This window comes from Anabrus simplex, chromosome 1, assembly GCF_040414725.1.
Source record: "Anabrus simplex isolate iqAnaSimp1 chromosome 1, ASM4041472v1, whole genome shotgun sequence".
NCBI lineage: Eukaryota > Metazoa > Arthropoda > Insecta > Orthoptera > Tettigoniidae > Anabrus > Anabrus simplex.
In genome coordinates this window covers 1220696249-1220716409 of record NC_090265.1, presented here as the reverse complement: position 1 = coordinate 1220716409, position 20161 = coordinate 1220696249, and the positions used below count along the sequence as shown (strand labels likewise).

General features: G+C 39.4%; 1 protein-coding gene across 2 annotated transcripts in view; it reads right to left on the bottom strand.

Annotated features, from left to right (window-relative positions):
* TrpRS (Tryptophanyl-tRNA synthetase) overlaps positions 1-20161 on the bottom strand; it is an 84744-nt gene that overhangs the window by 63006 nt on the left and 1577 nt on the right. For both annotated transcript variants that reach the window (XM_067137581.2, XM_067137582.2), the window contains exon 3: positions 13874-14056. In XM_067137581.2, the coding sequence (XP_066993682.2) occupies positions 13874-14056 (183 nt within the window). The remainder of the gene's footprint in view (positions 1-13873; positions 14057-20161) is intronic.

Here is a 20161-nt window from a genome sequence, read left to right as displayed (position 1 = left end):
TTGACCTTCTAAATCCCACTTTTAGAAACGTCAAACCAACAAGCCATAATTCAGTTTTTCATAATATTTACAGCACCTTTCCTCAGCAGTCATCTCTTTTCCCACATCCTTCGGCCCCACCTTAATTCCCGCCTTCCCCTCCACACCCCCCCGCACCGTTCGCCGACCTCTCGCCTTGCCCCACCCCCTCGCCCCTTCCTTTTCTTTTGAATCTCACAACCGTTAGTATGAAGCACACAACAATACACCACGCACCACATGCCGCAACGAGAGGTAAGTCTCATATAACCTACGCCATTTGACTAACATGCTCTCTCTATCCTTCTATTCATTAATTTTATCTATCATTTATTCAGGTTAACTTCATGGACACCGCAATGAATTGCGAATTTATACTAGCCACAAATTAAGAATGTGTCAGTTTTAACCATATCTTCATGTGCCGTCCTGACAATTTTCAATAGCATTTCAGCATGTTTTAACAAGCACCAGAAACATTTCATTTTATTTACGTTCGTCAATGTGGAAACACCATCTAACAGTTCTGCGTCAGCTGGTGGTTATTTACAGTGGCATCCAGTGGCTTGCATACTGCTAACACCACTCAAGTAGATTTGGTGATTGATGATCTGACTACAGAATCAACATTTACCAGTTCCAGTTTTACAATTGAAATTGTAATGATTAGCAGTGATGGAACTAACAATTCTATGAATACCAATACAAGAAAGAGTCTGGATGATGAGCATATCCAGATGCTAAGAATTTAGAGCCTAAATTATTTTTCAGATTTTACACTTAGTTCATCCAAGATTTGAATATTAACTGTGTGCTTGTACATTAGTTTTCATGTCAATTGTGTGTTTTTACATTTGCTTAGTCATTAGATGTATTACATTAAGGCTGAAGATGGCCAGCCATGGCCAAAACTAGTCTCTAGTTTAGTGATGTAATTCAATAATATTGCATAATATAGTACTGGAAAAGGTCGACCATATGACATTAATTTAATTATTATTATTGTGATCACAATTCAATACGGATCAAAACCATGAAGTTGATATCCTATGACTCTCAAACATTTCCAAAGAACTTGGATATTCATCGAACATTTCCTTTGATAATTTATTCCAATCCCTTACTCCTTGTCCTATAAATGAGTACCGGTATTTGCCTCAATTTGTCCTCTTGAATTCCAACTTCATCTTCATATTATGATCTCCCCTACTTTTAAGAGCTCCACTCAAGCTTATTCGTCAACTTTGCACTGTTCCAATTATCAGTGGTTTTGTCAAGCTGCAATCCATAGCATTTGCCAGTTTTCACACGTTCCAACAATGTATCTCTCATATCAGCTGCCATTTCTTCTTTTCTTCGCTTGACAGTGTTATCTGTCGACAATATAGCACCCAACTGTTTCGAATACTTTTCACAAAGTAAAGTTTTTACCATACATTTTATCTGCAGGTAATACTAGCTTCTCTCCAATGGTATGTGGTTGGCCATGTTTTGCAATTAACAGGGAAACCTGATAAGATGCTTAAACTAAAAATTCCTTGTCTCCCGTAACACTGTTCACGAGTACTTTCTTTGTTTCATGACATTCAGCACGTTTATTGCGAAAATAGTCCATTGGCTTGTCAGCTGCACTGCCATGCATGGTTTGGAGATATTTTAGTTTTGATGATTTCATACACTTGTTTGGTAAAACATTAACACGCAGCAAACACTGGGACTTTTCAAACATTCAACACCGTAAATTCTAGTTCCAGATATTTATAGTCATATTTACGCCGGGATTTTTTTTTTACTTGTTCAACAGTTTTCCATTTGGTGGTTGAAGTTTCCGGAACACACTCGGTTGCATCACTGTTCGATGAGACACACGCTTCAATGAACCTGTCTTTAACCAACAATCCATACTAATATACTTGCACTTTACTACTGTTCGCTTTCAGACTCCTGCAGACTGAGTAAGTGGAAGAGTGAAGATAGAATCTCTATATATGAAATAACTGAATTGTTGGCATCAGGCAACAAACTTAACTGCGCTGGCACAACTGGCCATGTACCGAACCAAACTACCAATGAAGGCACTCAAAGACATCTATTGGCCACATTTCCCCCCCCCCCCCCCCTGTGGGTGGGGACAGTAGAATACATTCACAGTATCCCCTGCCTGTCGTAAGAAGCGACTAAAAGGGGCCCCAGGAGCCCGTAACTTGGGAGCGTGGGTTAGCAACCAAGGGTCCCTTAGCTCAATCGTGGCATTGTTTCCACTTATTTGTGCCAAGCTCCTCACTTTCTATTCTAACCGATCTCCCTTGGTCAACTCTTGTTCTTTTCTGACCCTGGCGGTATTCACATCCTTCCATGCTCTGGTCTTTCTTTGGTCGACACCTTCACCCTTTGAAGTGTTGGATCCCTTCCAAATTTATCTCTGATTAGTGTTACATAGGAGGATGGTTGCCCATTTGCACTTCCTCTTAAAACAATAATCACCACCACTATTGGCCACTTTAAGAGTTACTAATAGTCTGCTGCTAACTTGTACCATCTACTGATCAAGTTAAGAGTTACATATTGTGCCCGGAATGCTGGTCCAGCACAGTTTCGAAGCATTTCAAACTTCAGAATACATGCTGCGCGCAAGCGGTCAACCAGCAACAGAGAACATGTGACAAGTGACATAGGAGCTAGTTCCAGCTGCTCAAGGCTAAGTTGCATCACTCATTGAATATTCCATTCCTTCTACCACTAATTACTCATGTAATAATTATGATTTTTTCCTAACAAATTGACAGTAATTATTGTTCCACCTTATCAATACAATATGTTGTATGCCTAGCAATTTCACAAATTAGTAGTATTACATGTTTCCTTTTATTATAAACATCATCAGCTACAGATATCTTTGCTTAATAAAAACATTAAATGTGCAAAGACAGTCTTCCCAAGATGATCTTAAAAAACATACTTCACTATTTAAAAAATATTTGAAAAAGGTAATGGTAGCCAAGAGTGCAGAGGTGAAAGAGGGGGCTTAAAAACAATTACCAACTACAAACTTAAAAAACTTGCGTAAACTGTGATAGTTTGTCATAATGTTCATCTAAAAAAATCTTTGTATACCTTTATACACCATGATCAATAACAAAACAAGGGTAAAATGTGTCTTCTTATTGCGCCGTGTTCTTGAAAAACTCATTAGCAGATCTCAAAATTGATGAGACTCATATTTCTTTGCAGACAAATATAAAGGCTCGTGACAGCTATAAGTGTGGGACATTCCATAATTGAATAGTTATTATGAAGTTGATATTTTACAATTGTGACCTATAAATTAAAGTGTCCCAAGATTTTTTGCCACTAATATGGCTTTACGTCTAGTGAAGTAATTCCACCTTCACTAGCTGATGATATTTATACTAGGTGCATCAAATGTAAACTGGAATTTGAAATTAGCAGCTCCGGTAGCAAATGGAAATGGGTAGGGCTTTGAGAGGATCTTGGTGGGGATGTCCGGAGTATGCATCTTGATGCATCACACCCCAGAGTGACCGCTCACTTCAGTACGCCATGAGTGAGCAAGAGGTACACACGTCTGTTGTGCAGCGAATCATCAAGTTTCTGACGAAAAAAGGCACCAAAGCTTCGGAAATTGAGAAGGCTCCATGCATAGTTTGGGGACGCAACTCTTTCAAAGAACCAGGTGTATGAATAGCACAAACAATTTTTGGCAGGACGGGAAGAAGTGGAAAGCGAGCCCCACCAAAGAAGACCGCGGACAAGCATCACTGCAGACAACATTCGTGCTGTATGTGACCTTATTGAAGAAGATCGGCACAAACATTTCTGAAATTGCTTCACTCATAGGAATAAGCTTTGGAAGTGTTCAAGCCATCATTAATGATGAACTCGACCTTTGGAAATTGCCTGCCTTGTGGGTTCCTCGTCTCCTCACCCAGGAACAAAAAACAAATCTGCCAAGATGTTCATTGGAGGGATCTGCATCGCTACGAGGAGGAAGGATATGATTTTTTGCATGGCATTGTGATTTCTGATGAAATTTGGGTTCATCATTACAACCCGGAGTCAAAACAAGCAAGAATGGAGTGGTGGGAATGAGGTGCAGCTGGCCCAGTCAAGGCCAAAACATGCCTTTCTGCTGGAAAGGTGTTTGAGACTGTTTTTTGGGGCTATGCAGGCATTTTGCTAGTGGATTTCTTGCATGAACCAAGGACAGTGTATGCAGCCTATTATATCCATCTTTTGGTCGAGACAAAAGCCGCATATCGCAACAAACACTGTCGGTAACCAATCCAAGATGTTGTTCTTCTGCACGACAATGCAAGGCCACACACTGCTGTTGTAACACGGGAAAAACTGGAGGAAATGTATTGGACACCTCTGAAACATCCTCCTTACAGTCCCGACTTGTCATCTTGTGACTACCACTTGTTTGGACCACTGAAAGAAGAACTGAGAGGAAAGTGATTTCATGATGATGCAGCAGTAGAGGAGTACGTGCGCAACTGGATGCACACATGTTCTTTTTTTTTTTTTGAGGACAGCATGAAAAAGTTGCCAATTCGGTAGCAAAAATGTGTCTCAAATTCGGGAGACTATGTAGAAAAATGAGGATGTGGTGGTGATTATTGTTTTAGGAGGAAGTACAACTAGGCAACCTTCCTCAAGAAAAATGAGGTGCCTGTTGTATATTTGTTGGTGGATTCAATAAAACTGTAAAATTTAATTCTGATTTATATTTGATTTACCTAGTAATAAAATGAAACATATCCAGCTACTAATTTGTGAACTAGATTAAGGCATTTCAAAGATATAAGCTTCATTGTTGTTTCCGTATTGGAACTGAGATCACAGAGATGAGTTATTTATAAGGTTCAACCTATTCAATACTAATTACATGTTGTATAGATGTTATTTACAACATTTATTTAACATGGTACCGGTTTCGACATTTAAATGTCATCATCAGCAACCATCCTCAAGAATTCGGTAGCCATAGATTAAGGCATACAACATATTGTGTCAATAAGGTGGAACAATAATTACTGTCAATTTGTTAAATTATGCTGCACATCAATACGGATCAAGTTGATTTCTTGCAATAATAATTATGATACGACTACAAGATTAACATCACCGTATACCTAATTTCATTGTCTACAAGACTACCAAGTCTCATCAAAAATCCGCCGTGGATTAAGGAAGCTACTGAAGGTGGAATGAAACCGCTCCATTCTGCAACTCGAGTATAAATGAGGCCCAAACACCGGCCTAAAAGACAGTCTTGTCCCACAGTCTAACCAGGATGGTAGACTGCTGGTGGTTGTCAGTGCAACGATACGTCAAAGTTATTGAGTAGAAGTCTTTGATATCTGCGAAAATAATAGTGAAAATAAATACCTAATCTTTCTTTGTCTACCGACTTAGTCGTGTAGTAAGCAAGTGCAATACCTTGAACATTTTCCAGTGACTAAAATCATGTGTATCAGAACTTAGAATTTTTACATTCGTAAACTGTGCATCGACACTTAGGTATTTCACGAATAAAACTTTGAATTATTAGCCAACTTTCTTAACTTGACAGTGCTAACCTTCATGTGAAGAAACAGTTTCATCTTATTTGTGAATTCAGGACAGCGTGTGAACGGAACTTATTTTCACGATTCAGAAATTGCGTTAACAGTATTATTTTACGTCTTTGAACCACAATCTTGTGAGTGAATGGGACTAATTTTGCTCAAGTTTTTGCATTCTTTTTTGCTAGTTGCTTTACGTTGGATCGACACAGATAGGTCTTACGGCGACGATGGGATAGGAAAGGCTTAGGAGTTGGAAGGAAGCAACTGCGGCGTTAATTAAGGTACAGCCCCAGCATTTGCCTGGTGTGAAAATGGGAAACCATGGAAAAACATCTTCAGGGCTGACGACAGTGGGATACGAACCCACTATCTCCCAAATGCAAGCTCACAGCTTTTTGTATTCTAACAGTAGCAGCCTTTCGGTACTTGCTAGGGCGGCAGTCTAGATGATTGACTGATATGGCCTCCTAATAATACTCAACATGGCTTAGCTGTGTTGATACTGCTACACGGCTGAAAGCAACGGGAAGCTACAGCCGTAACTACCTCCCGAGGACATGCAGCTCTCTCTGTATGAATGATGTACTGATGATGGCTTCCTCCCGGGTAAAATATTCCGGAGGTAAACTAGTCCCCCATTCGGATCTCCGGGTGGGGACCACACGAGAGGGGGCGATCATCAGGAAGATGGATACTGACATTCTGCGAGTCGGAGCGTGGAATATTAGAAGTTTGAATCGTTGTGGTAGGTTAGAGAATCTGAAAAGGGAGATGGATAGGCTAAAGTTAGATGTAGTTGGTATAAGTGAAGTACGTTGGCAGGAAGAACAGGATTTTTGGTCAGGCGACTACCGAATTATCAACACGAAATCAAACAGGGGAAATGCAGGTGTTGGTTTAATAATGAATAAGAAAATAGGGCAGCGGGTAAGCTACTATGACCAGCATAGTGAAAGAATTGTCGTCGTCAAGATAGACACTAAACCAATGCCCACCACAATAGTGCAGGTCTATATGCCTACTAGTTCAGCGGATGATGAAGAAATTGAAAGAATATATGAGGAGATAGAAGATTTAATACAATATGTAAAAGGTTATGAGAATCTAATTGTGATAGGAGACTGGAATGCAGTGGTAGGCCAAGGAAGAGAAGGTAGTATAGTAGGAGAATTTGGATTGGGACAAAGGAACAAACGAGGAAGTCGGCTGGTTGAATTCTGCACTGATCATAATTTAGTCCTTGCCAATACTTGGTTCAAACACCGAAAACGACGGCTGTATACGTGGACGAGATCTGGAGACACTGGGAGGTATCAAATAGACTTCATTATGATTAGGCAGAGATTCAGAAACCAGGTGTTAGATTGCAAAACTTTCCCAGGAGCAGACGTGGACTCTGACCACAACTTGTTGGTCATGAAATGCCATCTGAAGTTGAAGAAATTGAAGAAAGGAAAGAATGCAAAATGATGGGATCTAGACAAATTGAAAGAAAAGAGTGTGAGGGATTGTTTCAAGGAACATGTTGCACAAGGGCTAAATGAAAAGGCTGAAGGAAACACTACAGAGGAAGAGTGGAGGGTCATGAAAAATGAAGTCAGTAGGGCTGCTGAAGAAATGTTAGGAAGGAAGAAAAGATCAACTAAGAATCAGTGGATAACTCAGGAGATACTAGACCTGATTGATGAACGACGAAAATACAAGAACGCTAGAAATGAAGAGGGCAGAAAAGAATACAGGCGATTAAAGAATCAAGTGGATAGAAAGTGCAAGGTAGCTAAGGAAGAATGGCTGAAGGAGAAGTGCAAGGATGTCGAAGGCTGTATGGTCCTGGGAAAGGTAGATGCTGCATACAGGAAAATCAAGGAAACCTTTGGAGAAAGGAAATCTAGGTGCATGAATATTAAGAGCTCAGATGGAAAGCCACTTCTAGGGAAAGAAGACAAAGCAGAAAGATGGCAGGAGCATATCCAAGAGTTGTATCAAGGTAAAGATGTAGATAATTTGGTTCTGGAACATGAAGAGGCTGTTGATGCTGATGAAACGGGAGACCCAATTTTGAGGTCAGAGTTTGACAGAGCTGTGAGTGACCTAAATAGGAACAAGGCACCTGGAATTGATGATATTCCCTCTGAATTACTGACTGCCTTAGGAGAAACCAGCATGGCAAGGTTATTTCATTTAGTGTGCAAGATGTATGAGACAGGAGAAGTCCCATCCAATTTTCGGCAGAATGTTGTTATACCTATTCCCAAGAAAGCCGGTGCTGACACGTGTGAAAACTACCGCACTATTAGTTTAGTATCTCATGCCTGCAAAATTTTAACACGTATTATTTACAGAAGAATGGGAAAACAATTTGAAGCTGAGTTGGGAGAAGATCAATTTGGCTTCAGAAAAAATGTAGGAACACGTGAAGCAATCCTGACTTTACGTCTGATCTTAAAGGATCGAATCAAGAAGGACAAGCCCACGTACATGGCATTCGTAGATCTAGAAAAGGCATTTGATAATGTTGATTGGACCGAGCTATTTATGATTCTGAAGATGATAGGGATCAGATAATGAGAACGAAAAATTATCTATAATCTGTATAAAAATCAGCCTGCAGTGATAAGAATCGAGGGCTTTGAAAAAGAAGCAGCAATCCAGAAAGGAGTGAGGCAAGGCTGCAGTTTGTCCCCTCTCCTTTTCAATGTTTACAAAGAACAGGCAGTAAAGGAAATCAAAGAGAAATTTGAAAAGGTAATCACAGTCCAAGGAGAGGAAATCAAAATCTTGAAATTTGCCGATGATATTGTTATTTTATCTGAGACTGCAGAAGATCTCGAGAAGTTGCTGAATGTTATGGATGACGTCTTGGGTAAGGAGTACAAGATGAAAATAAATAAGTCCAAAACAAAAGTAATGGAGTGCAGTCGAACGAAGGCAGGTGATGTAGGAAATATTAGATTAGGAAATGAAGTCTTAAAGGAAGTAGATGAATATTGTAACTTGGGTAGTAAAATAACTAACGATGGCAGAAGTAAGGAGGACATAAAATGCAGGCTAGCACAAGCAAGGAAGAGCTTTCTTAAGAAAAGAAATTTGCTCACTTCAAACATTGATATAGGAATTAGAAAGATGTTTTTGAAGACTTTCGTGTGGAGCGTGGCATTGTATGGAAGTGAAACATGGACGATAACTAGCTCAGAAAGAAAGAGAATAGAAGCTTTTGAAATGTGGTTTTACAGAAGAATGCTGAAGGTGAGATGGACAGATCGAATCACGAATGAAGAGATACTGAATCGAATTGGTGAGAGGAGATTGATTTGGCTAAATTTGACGAGAAGAAGAGATAAAATGATAGGACACATCTTAAGACACCCAGGACTTGTTCAGTTGGTTTTTGAAGGAAGTGTAGGTGGTAAGAACGGTAGGGGTAGACCAAGGTATGAATATGACAAGCAGATGTAGGATGCAATAGTTATGTAGAAATGGAAAGGTTAGCACAGGATAGGGTGGCATGGAGGGCTGCATCAAACCAGTCTATGGACTGACGACTCAAACAACAACAGTGTCATATATAAATGTAAAGGTGCGTGTGAAAGGGGCTAATTTCACGCGGCAGCATTTTACTTCTAACACCCAGCTGAAGTGACTCATTTAACTCGGTGTAAATAATATTTCTACAGTATCCAGCAGTGTTCATTTCAATGAATAAACTCTCTCAACAATTGTAAATAGAATCAAAGTGATCTTGAAATACTGGAGGACAGGGTGAGTGTTCGGGTCCCCAAATTTCCAAACATTTAGAGCACTAATTATCTTTTTTTTTTTTTTTTTTTTTTGTGTGCTTAATTTCACAAGTGCAGTTATGTTAGGAAGTGTGCAGACTCGATTCCATTAACATTCAGCAAAAATAGTGTTTGAGTTCTTTACTTTTCTTTGTCTTAAGACAGAGACTAGTGCAGTACACTTTAACGAAGTGTCTCATGTCTGATTCCATTGACATTCAACATGAAATATCAGGATTTCTTTAATCCCTTCCTGGGAACAGTGAAAATCGGTTATAAATTGCACCTCATTACTCGTCTGTCCTACATGTCCAGGGGACTTATACATGTGCTTGCTCCGTTATTCTAAGTGAGCAAACCCTGCAACTTGAACTCCTAGAGCTTCCAGAAGATCTGGAACTTCCATAACTTCAAGACCTTTCGGAGCAGCCCTCGAGGGATTGGTACATGGTTTCATGGTGCCGAGAGCTGTTCCATGGTGAGGATGGGAGGAACAGCAGTTCAATGCAGGACATCGCCAGCAGCAGGATGGAAGGACATCATGCCTAACTATAGCCCCCAATTGTATTGAGGTGATATAATCTTAACTTCGTTTAATAAATCAGCAGTTTACAAGGACATGAACTTAATTTGGAGTAAAACCCTCTCACTCTCTGTACCCGCTCCAATTTAATATGCCATGCCCTGCATAAAATCTCGTGCTCTTCAAGTGCAAAAGTACGGGTGTTTCCTGGTACAATATGCTTATGTGAGTGATACGACAGTGAAGACGTTGCTCCTAAATTTAAAATAATGGTCTGTTAAGTGTGTTTACGGTTACATGAACAAATTGTATCCATCGAATTTCATGATTATTTCTATCCTAAATCAAAAGGATAATTGTATTAGGGTAAATCAAGAGTAAAATTTCATGACTCTCAAATACAGGGTGACACACAAAATGAGTCATCATCTGTTTCTTTGCATAATTTATCAGTCACACTAGATATCCCATTAAGAATCTCTACAGTAGTAGCAGTAGAGCATGGAGAAACAAATGAGTTAAGAAATGACGTGTAATTCACGATACTGTCGCTAGGAGATTAGCGTTTACAAAACTGGCCATCAAGGGAAGACTGCCGACGCAACAGCGATCGGCAGTTGTCTTATCTTTCATGAAACAAATTCCTTGTTGTGACTCATAAGTATTTTCGACAACAGTTTAACAATGATGGGCTCCTCGTAAGAGAACCATTCACAGGCTGCAGGAGAAATTTGTACGGGAAGGAACAATATTGGAACTGAAGCAACCTCGACCAAAGCCTGTTTATTCACTGGAGAATATTGAAGCACTACAAGTTGCTATACACAGAAACCCCAGCAAATCGTGTAGAAAAGCAGCAGTACAACTGGGAATATCCAGATGCTCTGTTCAACGGATTCTTAAAAGTGACCTCCATGATATGTACCTGTACAATATGACCTCAGCGCAGAAGCTCACTGATGAGCACAAGTGGTAGAAACTACTGTTTGCTCGCTGGGCGGAGGATAGGTAACAAGCTCTTATCAACATTTTGTTTTCTGACGAGGCACATTTTTACTGGGATGGTGAAGTTAACAAACAAAATGTATGCATCTGGGCTACCGGTACTGAAAATACAAAGTCCTTCATGAACGACATCATCATGCTCCGAGGATTACAATGTGAGCCGCAATTTTCAGTCAAGGACTTAATGCATTCTTTTTTCTTTGAAGAAACTGTGAACAGTGAGAGTTATTTGAGGATGCTCCACAATAACTTCGTTCCACAGCTTCTTGATAATGGGTTGCCATTCAACACGCAGAGATTCATGCAAGATGGAGCAAGGCCACACACTGAAAACATTGTGTTGGATTTCTTACACGAGCATTTCGACATATGGGTCATATCACTCAGGTTTCCAGGTCATTTCAATACATAAAGAAAAATATTTTTCCGAAATGTCCACATGATTTAATGGAGCTCAGAAGACTTATTCTTCGAGCTTGCAGTAAAATCACGAAAGACATGTGCCGTAGGGTAAATGCTAACATAAGTGTTAATTTGAAGGAAGTTAGAAATTTAAATAGTGGCCATATTGAGCATGTGCTGAGTTAGGACAATTCCCCATGATGTGTTTTTCATTGTAGTATATTTTCTTTGAGTTTGTATTGACAATCATATTTTATTCAGCAACAAAATGGTGAATTTTGTGCACCACTCTGTATGATTATTATATGTGCGTTAATACTATTTTGCTGCAGGCACGGCTTTCTTCTGTGGCACTGTGCTTCATCGTATTGTAGGAGGTAACTAAAAGGGGCTCCAGGGGCCCTTAACTTGGGAGCGTCACCTTTTGTTACCTGTCTCTTAAGGTCCAGGGTTGGCACCAACGAATGTCGAGTGTTATGACAGTGAATCCTGAATATCTTCGTCCATTATGACTATCGTGGGCAGTTCAAAGCAAAAAATGGAGGTGAAAATTGTTGAGGAACAACATATTTTAGCAAGGATAATGAGCGTATTTTAGGAAAATTGCAATACCTATCTAAGACTAAATGATTTATTTCACCAAAAATAGCATGACTCCTGGACCAGTATAGTAATAATAATAATAATAAATTATAATAAATTATTATTATTATTACTATTATTAACTACGGGCACAAGTCAACAGAACAGCAAGAGTCAGAAAACTTCACAAAATAATCAAGAAAGCAAAGAATTTCAACTGCGGAAAGACTTCACAAAAGACATACTAAAGCGCAGTGATGCAGTAAATTGCAATAGATACTCTAATGTACATACGTATTTATTTCTGCTTTAATAATATCTATTAAGCATCACCGAATTTTACTCTTGATTTATCCTAAAACAATTATCTTCCATTTAGGATAGAAGTAATAATGAAATCTGAGGGATATTATTCGTTCATATAAACTGTGTTTGCAATAAAATTTCCCCCTTTAAGTACTTACTACGTACATTATCATTGCGGACCTCTTGGATTACTGTCGCTCCCCCCACCCCCCCGGGTCCGCGGACCACAGTTTGGGAATGGCTGGTCTAAACAATACTTTATAAAATCAACTACAAAGCCCAAGAACAACGTATGACATCAAAATATAATTCATGCATGAGAACATTCACAAACACTCGGCGAGACGTGACTATACGAGACAAACAGAGACATACAATCCTTCTCAAACTAACCAGCTACTGCTTCAAGAAATGCAGATGCAGCCATGACTATAAAATTGAATGAACTCCAAATAGATGGTACTAGAAGGCAGAACTCATCTTTTAAACTGTGTGGCATACGCCGCCTCGCCCACCAGTGAAGAGCCAATATTGTCCAGCATACAACACATTCTCCACTGAAATGAGTTAAATAGCCATTATCTTAGTTTTCTCAGGGGATATTTCTAAGATAGTGGCTTTCTGTGACAAGCAACCAGTAAGAAGCAAGATCTGCTTAAATAACAACATTTTGGAAAAAGGAAATGATTTTAAATACCTTGGCTATGAACAGTCTTTGTTTGAAGAACTGGACATACCCGAGAGAATCTCCAAATTCAACAGATGTTTGGGAATCATCAATGAAGTTTTTAGACCATCATTAGTTCAAAAACACACCTGTACAAGAATCTACAAAACCTTGGCAAGACCTCTACTTTGTTATGGAAGTGAAGTGTGGACCCTGAGGAAATCCGATAAGAGAAGAATAACTACAGCTGAAATGAAATACATGCAGCGAACAGCAGGTGTCACTACGTGAGAACACAAAAGAAATACAGAAGTGCTGAATGATCTTAAAAGGAGACCTATATTGGAATACATCCATGAATACCAGAGAAATTAGCTAGAACACCCAAACAGGATGAACAGAAACAGGATCCCCAAAGCAGTCATAAACTACTGTCCCGGTGGGAGGAGATCTCTGGGACACCCCAGGAAGAGATGGCGTGAAAGTGCAAATTTTTGTATAGACTGTAACAGTTCTTCCAAAGGATTAATATATGAAAGGATGATGATGATGATGAGTTAAATAATGTATTATCCCTTTTTTTAGACATCAATCCACCCCTTTCAACCAACAGAACAAAACAAGAACAGCTCAACTTCAAATTATAGGCTGCCTGCCACAACACACAGGAAACCTCAGCAACAGATATGAACATGACCAGGCAGCATAAAAATGAACTATTACTGCAGCCCACAACTTATTGCTCCAAGACAAAAGCCCATATATATATATATATATATATATATAATTTTTTTTTACCCCCTAACATACATTTACCCTTTTCAAAAAGCTCCTTAGCTGTTACATACAGTATGGCCTACAACCTATAGCCTATGCCAAATTGCACTTTCCTGAGATACCAAAATGAATGAATAAGTAATATTTTACATGTATGTACTGTATTTATATAGACATTCAATGTACAGTATATTTTAAATGAAATATGAGATAAGCACAAACTTACCCAATAAAATTCAAATCAGAAAATATGAAGGTCTTCTCAACATCAAAGCCACAAGCAATAATATCTTTGGCATTTTCTTTAGCCAAGCTGATGGCATCCTCTAGTTTCAAGTCCTTCCACAGGAATTTCTCATCATCTGTGAGTTGAATTATAAGTGGAACATCAAACACATCCTGCAACCACCTGCAAACAAAATATACCACATGAAAAAAGAAAATTGTAAAAATCTTGCAACAAAGAACTAGATCAGGGCCCACCCAATCAATACCTGAAAATCATTTAGGAAAAAATAATGAATGTAATGTGAAGGAAAACTTCTGTTTATACATTTTGAATGTAATGTGAAGGAAAACTTCTGTTTATACATTTTACCAGCAGTAAACTCACAGTCACACCTGATACATCCTCCCCCCACTATCTCCCGCATACCGGATACTGGCCGCACTCAAGCGACTGCACCAATCGAGTCATAATCTATAAGCTTCATATCCGTATTGATTGTAGCTACAACATAAAAATGATACTGAAGCCTCCACCTAATCAATACATTTATTTATATACTATTAATCACAGTAATCACAGTACCAGTTTCGACCCCTCTAGGGTCATCCTCAGCTGTCATATGCCAATATAGTTATTAAAACATCACATTGGAAGGTGTTGTACATACATAAACTTGACCCAATTTGACAGGCCGTTTAAAATAAGTTGTATGTTAAAATGGTAAAATAAATCGTCTCTTCTTCAATTATAAAAAGATTACGTAATGTGAGAGGCATGTCACTACAATGTTCCTGTTGATTTGGTAAGCGTAAACTGAGATTTGTACTATTGTGTATACACTGATGTTCATAGAGTAATCACTAATTTACGTTAAAACTTATAATTAATTATTAAAAACATTTTGACATTTTATTCTTCTGGTGATTATGTTGCTTATTACACAATGTCCTTCTGTTGGTAGTATGTGTATCTTGAAGTGATCTGGACACTGTCTATGAAGAAATAGGTCGTAGTTTAATGTTTGGTTCGATGCATTGTCTATGTACTATATTCATAGTATATACTAAATGATGAGTTAATAGTAATGCGTATTGTAAGTATAAAAATTTTGTTTAGTTTGCGACGTGCACCTTAATATGACGTTATATGCTATGTCAAGTGTCAAATGGTTTTCATTTTTAATATCTTAAATGATAGCGTGTAGGCTTCTTGCTATATGTTGTAGGCTGTGATATCTGTAAATAGAAATGAATTGTGTAAGAAACGGCGTTTAATAGATTTGTAAAAAGTAAAGTTTTGTGTATATTGTACTTACACTGGGTGTTGACAACAGGTGCGTTGCACGGCAGCACGTCGAGTTCTGTTCCGTGTTAGTCTAGGGCTGCTGCTTGCGGCTGTAGAGGGGAAGTTAGGAGGGGTAGGAGGAGCGGCTGTAGGGGGAGTAGGATTAGAGTGGGAGATATCTTTAGGAGGTTCTTTTACACTGACTGACAGAGCAAATGCAACACCAAGAAGGAGTGGTTCGAAAGGGATGAAAGTTGGGGAAAAAACAGAGACGGCACGGACGAATAATTGATGTTTATTTCAAACCGATATGCAGGTTACACAATGCGCACGGCATCGACTCAGTAGGATGTAGGACCACCGCGAGCGGCGATGCACGCAGAAACACGTCGAGGTACAGAGTCAATAAGAGTGCGGATGGTGTCCTGAGGGATGGTTCTCCATTCTCTGTCAACCATTTGCAACAGTTGGTCGTCCGTACGAGGCTGGGGCAGAGTTTGCAAACGGCGTCCAATGAGATCCCACACGTGTTCGATTGGTGAGAGATCCGGAGAGTACGCTGGCCACGGAAGCATCTGTACACCTCGTAGAGCCTGTTGGGAGATGCGAGCAGTGTGTGGGCGGGCATTATCCTGCTGAAACAGAGCATTGGGCAGCCCCTGAAGGTATGGGAGTGTCACCGGCCGCAGCACATGCTGCACGTAGCGGTGGGCATTTAACGTGCTTTGAATACGCACTAGAGGTGACGTGGAATCATACGCAATAGCGCCCAAACCATGATGCCGCGTTGTCTAGCGGTAGGGCGCTCCACAGTTACTCCACGCCGACGCCACACTCGTCTGCGGTGACTATCACTGACAGAACAGAAGCGTGACTCATCGGAGAACACGACGTTCTGCCATTCCCTCATCCAAGTCGCTCTAGCCCGGCACCGTGCCAGGCGTGCACGTCTATGCTGTGGAGTCAATGGTAGTCTTCTGAGCAGACGCCGGGAGTGCAGGCCTCCTTCAACCAATCGACGGGAAATTGTTCTGGTCGATATTGGAACAGCCAGGGTGTCTTGCACATGCTGAAGAATGGCGGTTGACGTGGCGTGCGGGGCTGCCACCGCTTGGCGGCGGATGCGCCGATCCTCGTGTGCTGACGTCACTCGGGCTGCGCCTGGACCCTCACACGTGCCACATGTCCCTGCGCCAACCATCTTCGCCACAGGCGCTGCACCGTGGATACATCCCTATGGGTATCGGCTGCGATTTGACGAAGCGGCCAACCTGCCCTTCTCAGCCCGATCACCATACCCCTCGTAAAGTCGTCTGTCTGCTGGAAATGCCTCCGTTGACGGCGGCCTGGCATTCTTAGCTATACACGTGTCCTGTGGCAAACGACAACACGTTCTACAATGACTGTCGGCTGAGAAATCACGGTACGAAGTGGGCCATTCGCCAACGCCATGTCCCATTTATCGTTCGCTACGTGCGCAGCACAGCGGCGCATTTCACATCATGAACATACCTCAGTGACGTCAGCCTACCCTGCAATTGGCATAAAGTTCTGACCACTCTTTCTTGGTGTTGCATTTGCTCTGTCATTCAGTGTATATGTATGGGATGTTGTTTCTTAACTCTTTTCAGATAATGCTTTTTAGGAGGGGAATAAATGTGTCAAAAAGGATATTGGTTTTTTCTGTAATTTCATTCAAGTTAAAATTTGGATTGACATATTGGTCTAGGTTTATGTAAAATTCTTCCATGATACTGAGTAAGGGGCTCTTGGGGTTAGTACTTAGAATTTGCATGTCATTTTCAATATTTGTAAATTTGTGTTTAAGGTCTTTGATATGTTGTCCTATGGCTGAAAAATGTCTGTTTTAATGCACTGATGTGTTCGTTATATCGTATCTGGAAGTTCCTCCCAGTATGTCCTATGTAACTGGCTTTGCAGTCGTTACATTTCATGCGATAGACTCCTGAGTGGTTGTATTCTGTCTGGCTATTTCATGGATTAAATTAAGTTCTTTTATTTTTATTTTTATTTTTATTTTTTTTTTAAATTTTTATTTTAGCTGTATGTTGTCCAGCTCTATATATCATACTATAATATGCAGCTTTCTTGTGTGTGTTAGGGTGGGTAGAGTCTATAACCAGGCACAATGACCATTTAACATACAAAATATATAGAAAGCCCACTCACACATCCAATACAATAAAAATAGACTCTACCCACCCTAACACACACAAGAAAGCTGCGTATTATAGTATGATATATAGAGTTTACAACATACCACTACCAAAAAAAAAAGAACTAAATAAAGAACTTAATTTAATCCATGAAATAGCCAGACAGAATGGGTATAAAAAAGAAATGATCAATAAGATCATATACAAAATAAAAAAAATCAACCCAAATCCAAATTGATCAGAACTGAAAAAACCAAAAAGGACTACGTACTATTCACCTATAATAACAGCCATATACATCCCATAATGAACATCTTTAGAAAAACGAGGCCTAAAAATAGCTTATAAAACCAGACGCAGCAATGCCAATATCTTACATAATTCTAAATCTGTTAACAATAAAAATCGATACAACCACTCAGGAGTATATCGCATGAAATGTAACGACTGCAAAGCCAGTTACATAGGACATACTGGGAGGAACTTCCAGATACGATATAACGAACACATCAGTGCATTAAAACAGACATTTTTCAGCCATAGGACAACATATCGAAGACCATAAACACAAATTTACAAATATTGAAAATGACATGCAAATCCTAAGTACTAACCCCAAGAGCCCCTTACTCAGTACCATGGAAGAATTTTACATAAACCTAGACCAATAAGCCAATCCAAATTTTAACTTTAATGAAATTACAAAAAAAAAAAAAAAAAACAATATCCTTTTTGACGCAGTTATTCCCCTCCTAAAAAGCAATTGTCTAAAAAGAGTTAAGAAACAACATCCCATACACATAAATGAACCGCCTAAAGATATCTCCCACTCTAATCCTACTCCCGCTACAGCCGCTCCTCCTACCCCTCCTAACTTCCCCTCTACAGCCGCGAGCAGCAGCCCTAGACTAACACGTAACAGAACTCGACATGCTGCCGTGCAACGCACATAGTGTCAACACCCAGTGTAAGTACAATATACACAAAACTTTACTTTTTACAAATCTATTAAACGCCGTTTCTTACACAATTCATTTCTATTTACAGATATCACAGCCTACAGCATATAGCAAGAAGCCTACACGCTATCATTTAAGATATTAAAAATGTAAACCATTTGACACTTGACATAGCATATGACGTCATATTAATGTGCATGTCGCAAACTAAACAAAATTTTTATACTTACAATACGCATTACTATTAACTCATCATTTAGTATATACTATGAATATAGTACATAGACAATGCATCGAACCGAACATTAAACTACGACCTATTTCTTCATAGACAGTGTCCAGATCACTTCAAGATACACATACTACCAACAGAAGGACATCGTGTAATAAGCAACATAATCACCAGAAGAATAAAATGTCAAAATGTTTTTAATAATTAATTATAAGTTTTAACGTAAAATAGTGATTACTCTATGAACATCAGTGTATACACAATAGTACAAATCTCAGTTTATGCTTACCAAATCAACAGGAACATCGCAGTGACATGCCTCTCACATTACGTAATCTTTTTATAATTGAAGAAGAGACGATTTATTTTACCATTTTAACATACAACTTATTTTAAACGGCCTGTCAAATTGGGTCAAGTTTATGTATGTACAACACCTTCCAATGTGATGTTTTAATAACTATATTGGCATATGACAGCTGAGGATGACCCTAGAGGGGTCGAAACCGGTACTGTGAGTACTGTGATTAATAGTATATAAATAAATGTATTGATAAGGTGGAGGCTTCAGTATCATTTTTATGTTGCAGCTTTCAAGCTCGGTGATTTCCTCTATTATAGCAGGTATCATCAAGTTTCAATTTAGTGTTTAAAAACTCTCTTCATTTTCCTCCTTCGCAGAACCACATTACAGTATCCTTTAAATATTTCATTGCAATGACTCATCCACTGTCTCTTCCGCATGTGATCACATCCACTCTTCAATAAGTTACTCGGCCGAGTAACAAAGCAAGTGACTCGGCCCAGTACTCGATAGACGTAATTCCAGCTTTAGGGTCGGTTGGCAGGTCCTCAACAGTGACAATGAATACTTTGATGGTACTTTGATAAGCAGTTCACATGTTGGAATCACAGAAAAAGAATGTTTCACGATACCTTAAGTAGCAGAGAGGAGGAACCCTTCTAGTATTCTTACTTATATGAAAGAATTAAAACCAAAAAGCCTGAAAGTGCAAACTGCAGCCATTTTGCTTATTGCTATTGGCCAGCTTCAATCAGCTGTCATGAAGCAATGTTCATATTGTCTCCGACAGAGTTTACATATCGTTCCCACTATGGCAAACTAGCGAAAGTGACGAATTAGGGAACCTGTAGTTCTAAAGTTTTGGTCTAGATTTTGCTATTTATATAATGTCCACCCTCTGACAAAGTCTGACATCTGCAGCTCGTTCTGTATGGCTAACGCATAAAACCAATCATTAAATATAAAAATTGATTTGACATGAGTAATCACCTTTCAGGTCTCCTAATTTTTTGACAATTTGCACATTCGATAGTTTTCCAGAGGGGGAACGATATGTGGCCACAGGGTTACCACATTTGGTGAAAATAAGTGCAAAGTTTGAAATAGATATGGTGGATCCATCAATTCATACTCACAGCCAACAGATTGTATCCCCTGCACTAATAAATGTTCGTCACTGATCACTAATTCACGTTTTGTCCAGACCAATCTCTGTCATGAAACAAAGTGGTCACATTCCCTTCGGAAGACACTTTTCTATGGCCATGGCACATACTGTCCACAAGATAAGAAAAAAGTAATTTAGTGGCTCTAACTTATCTTCCGTGT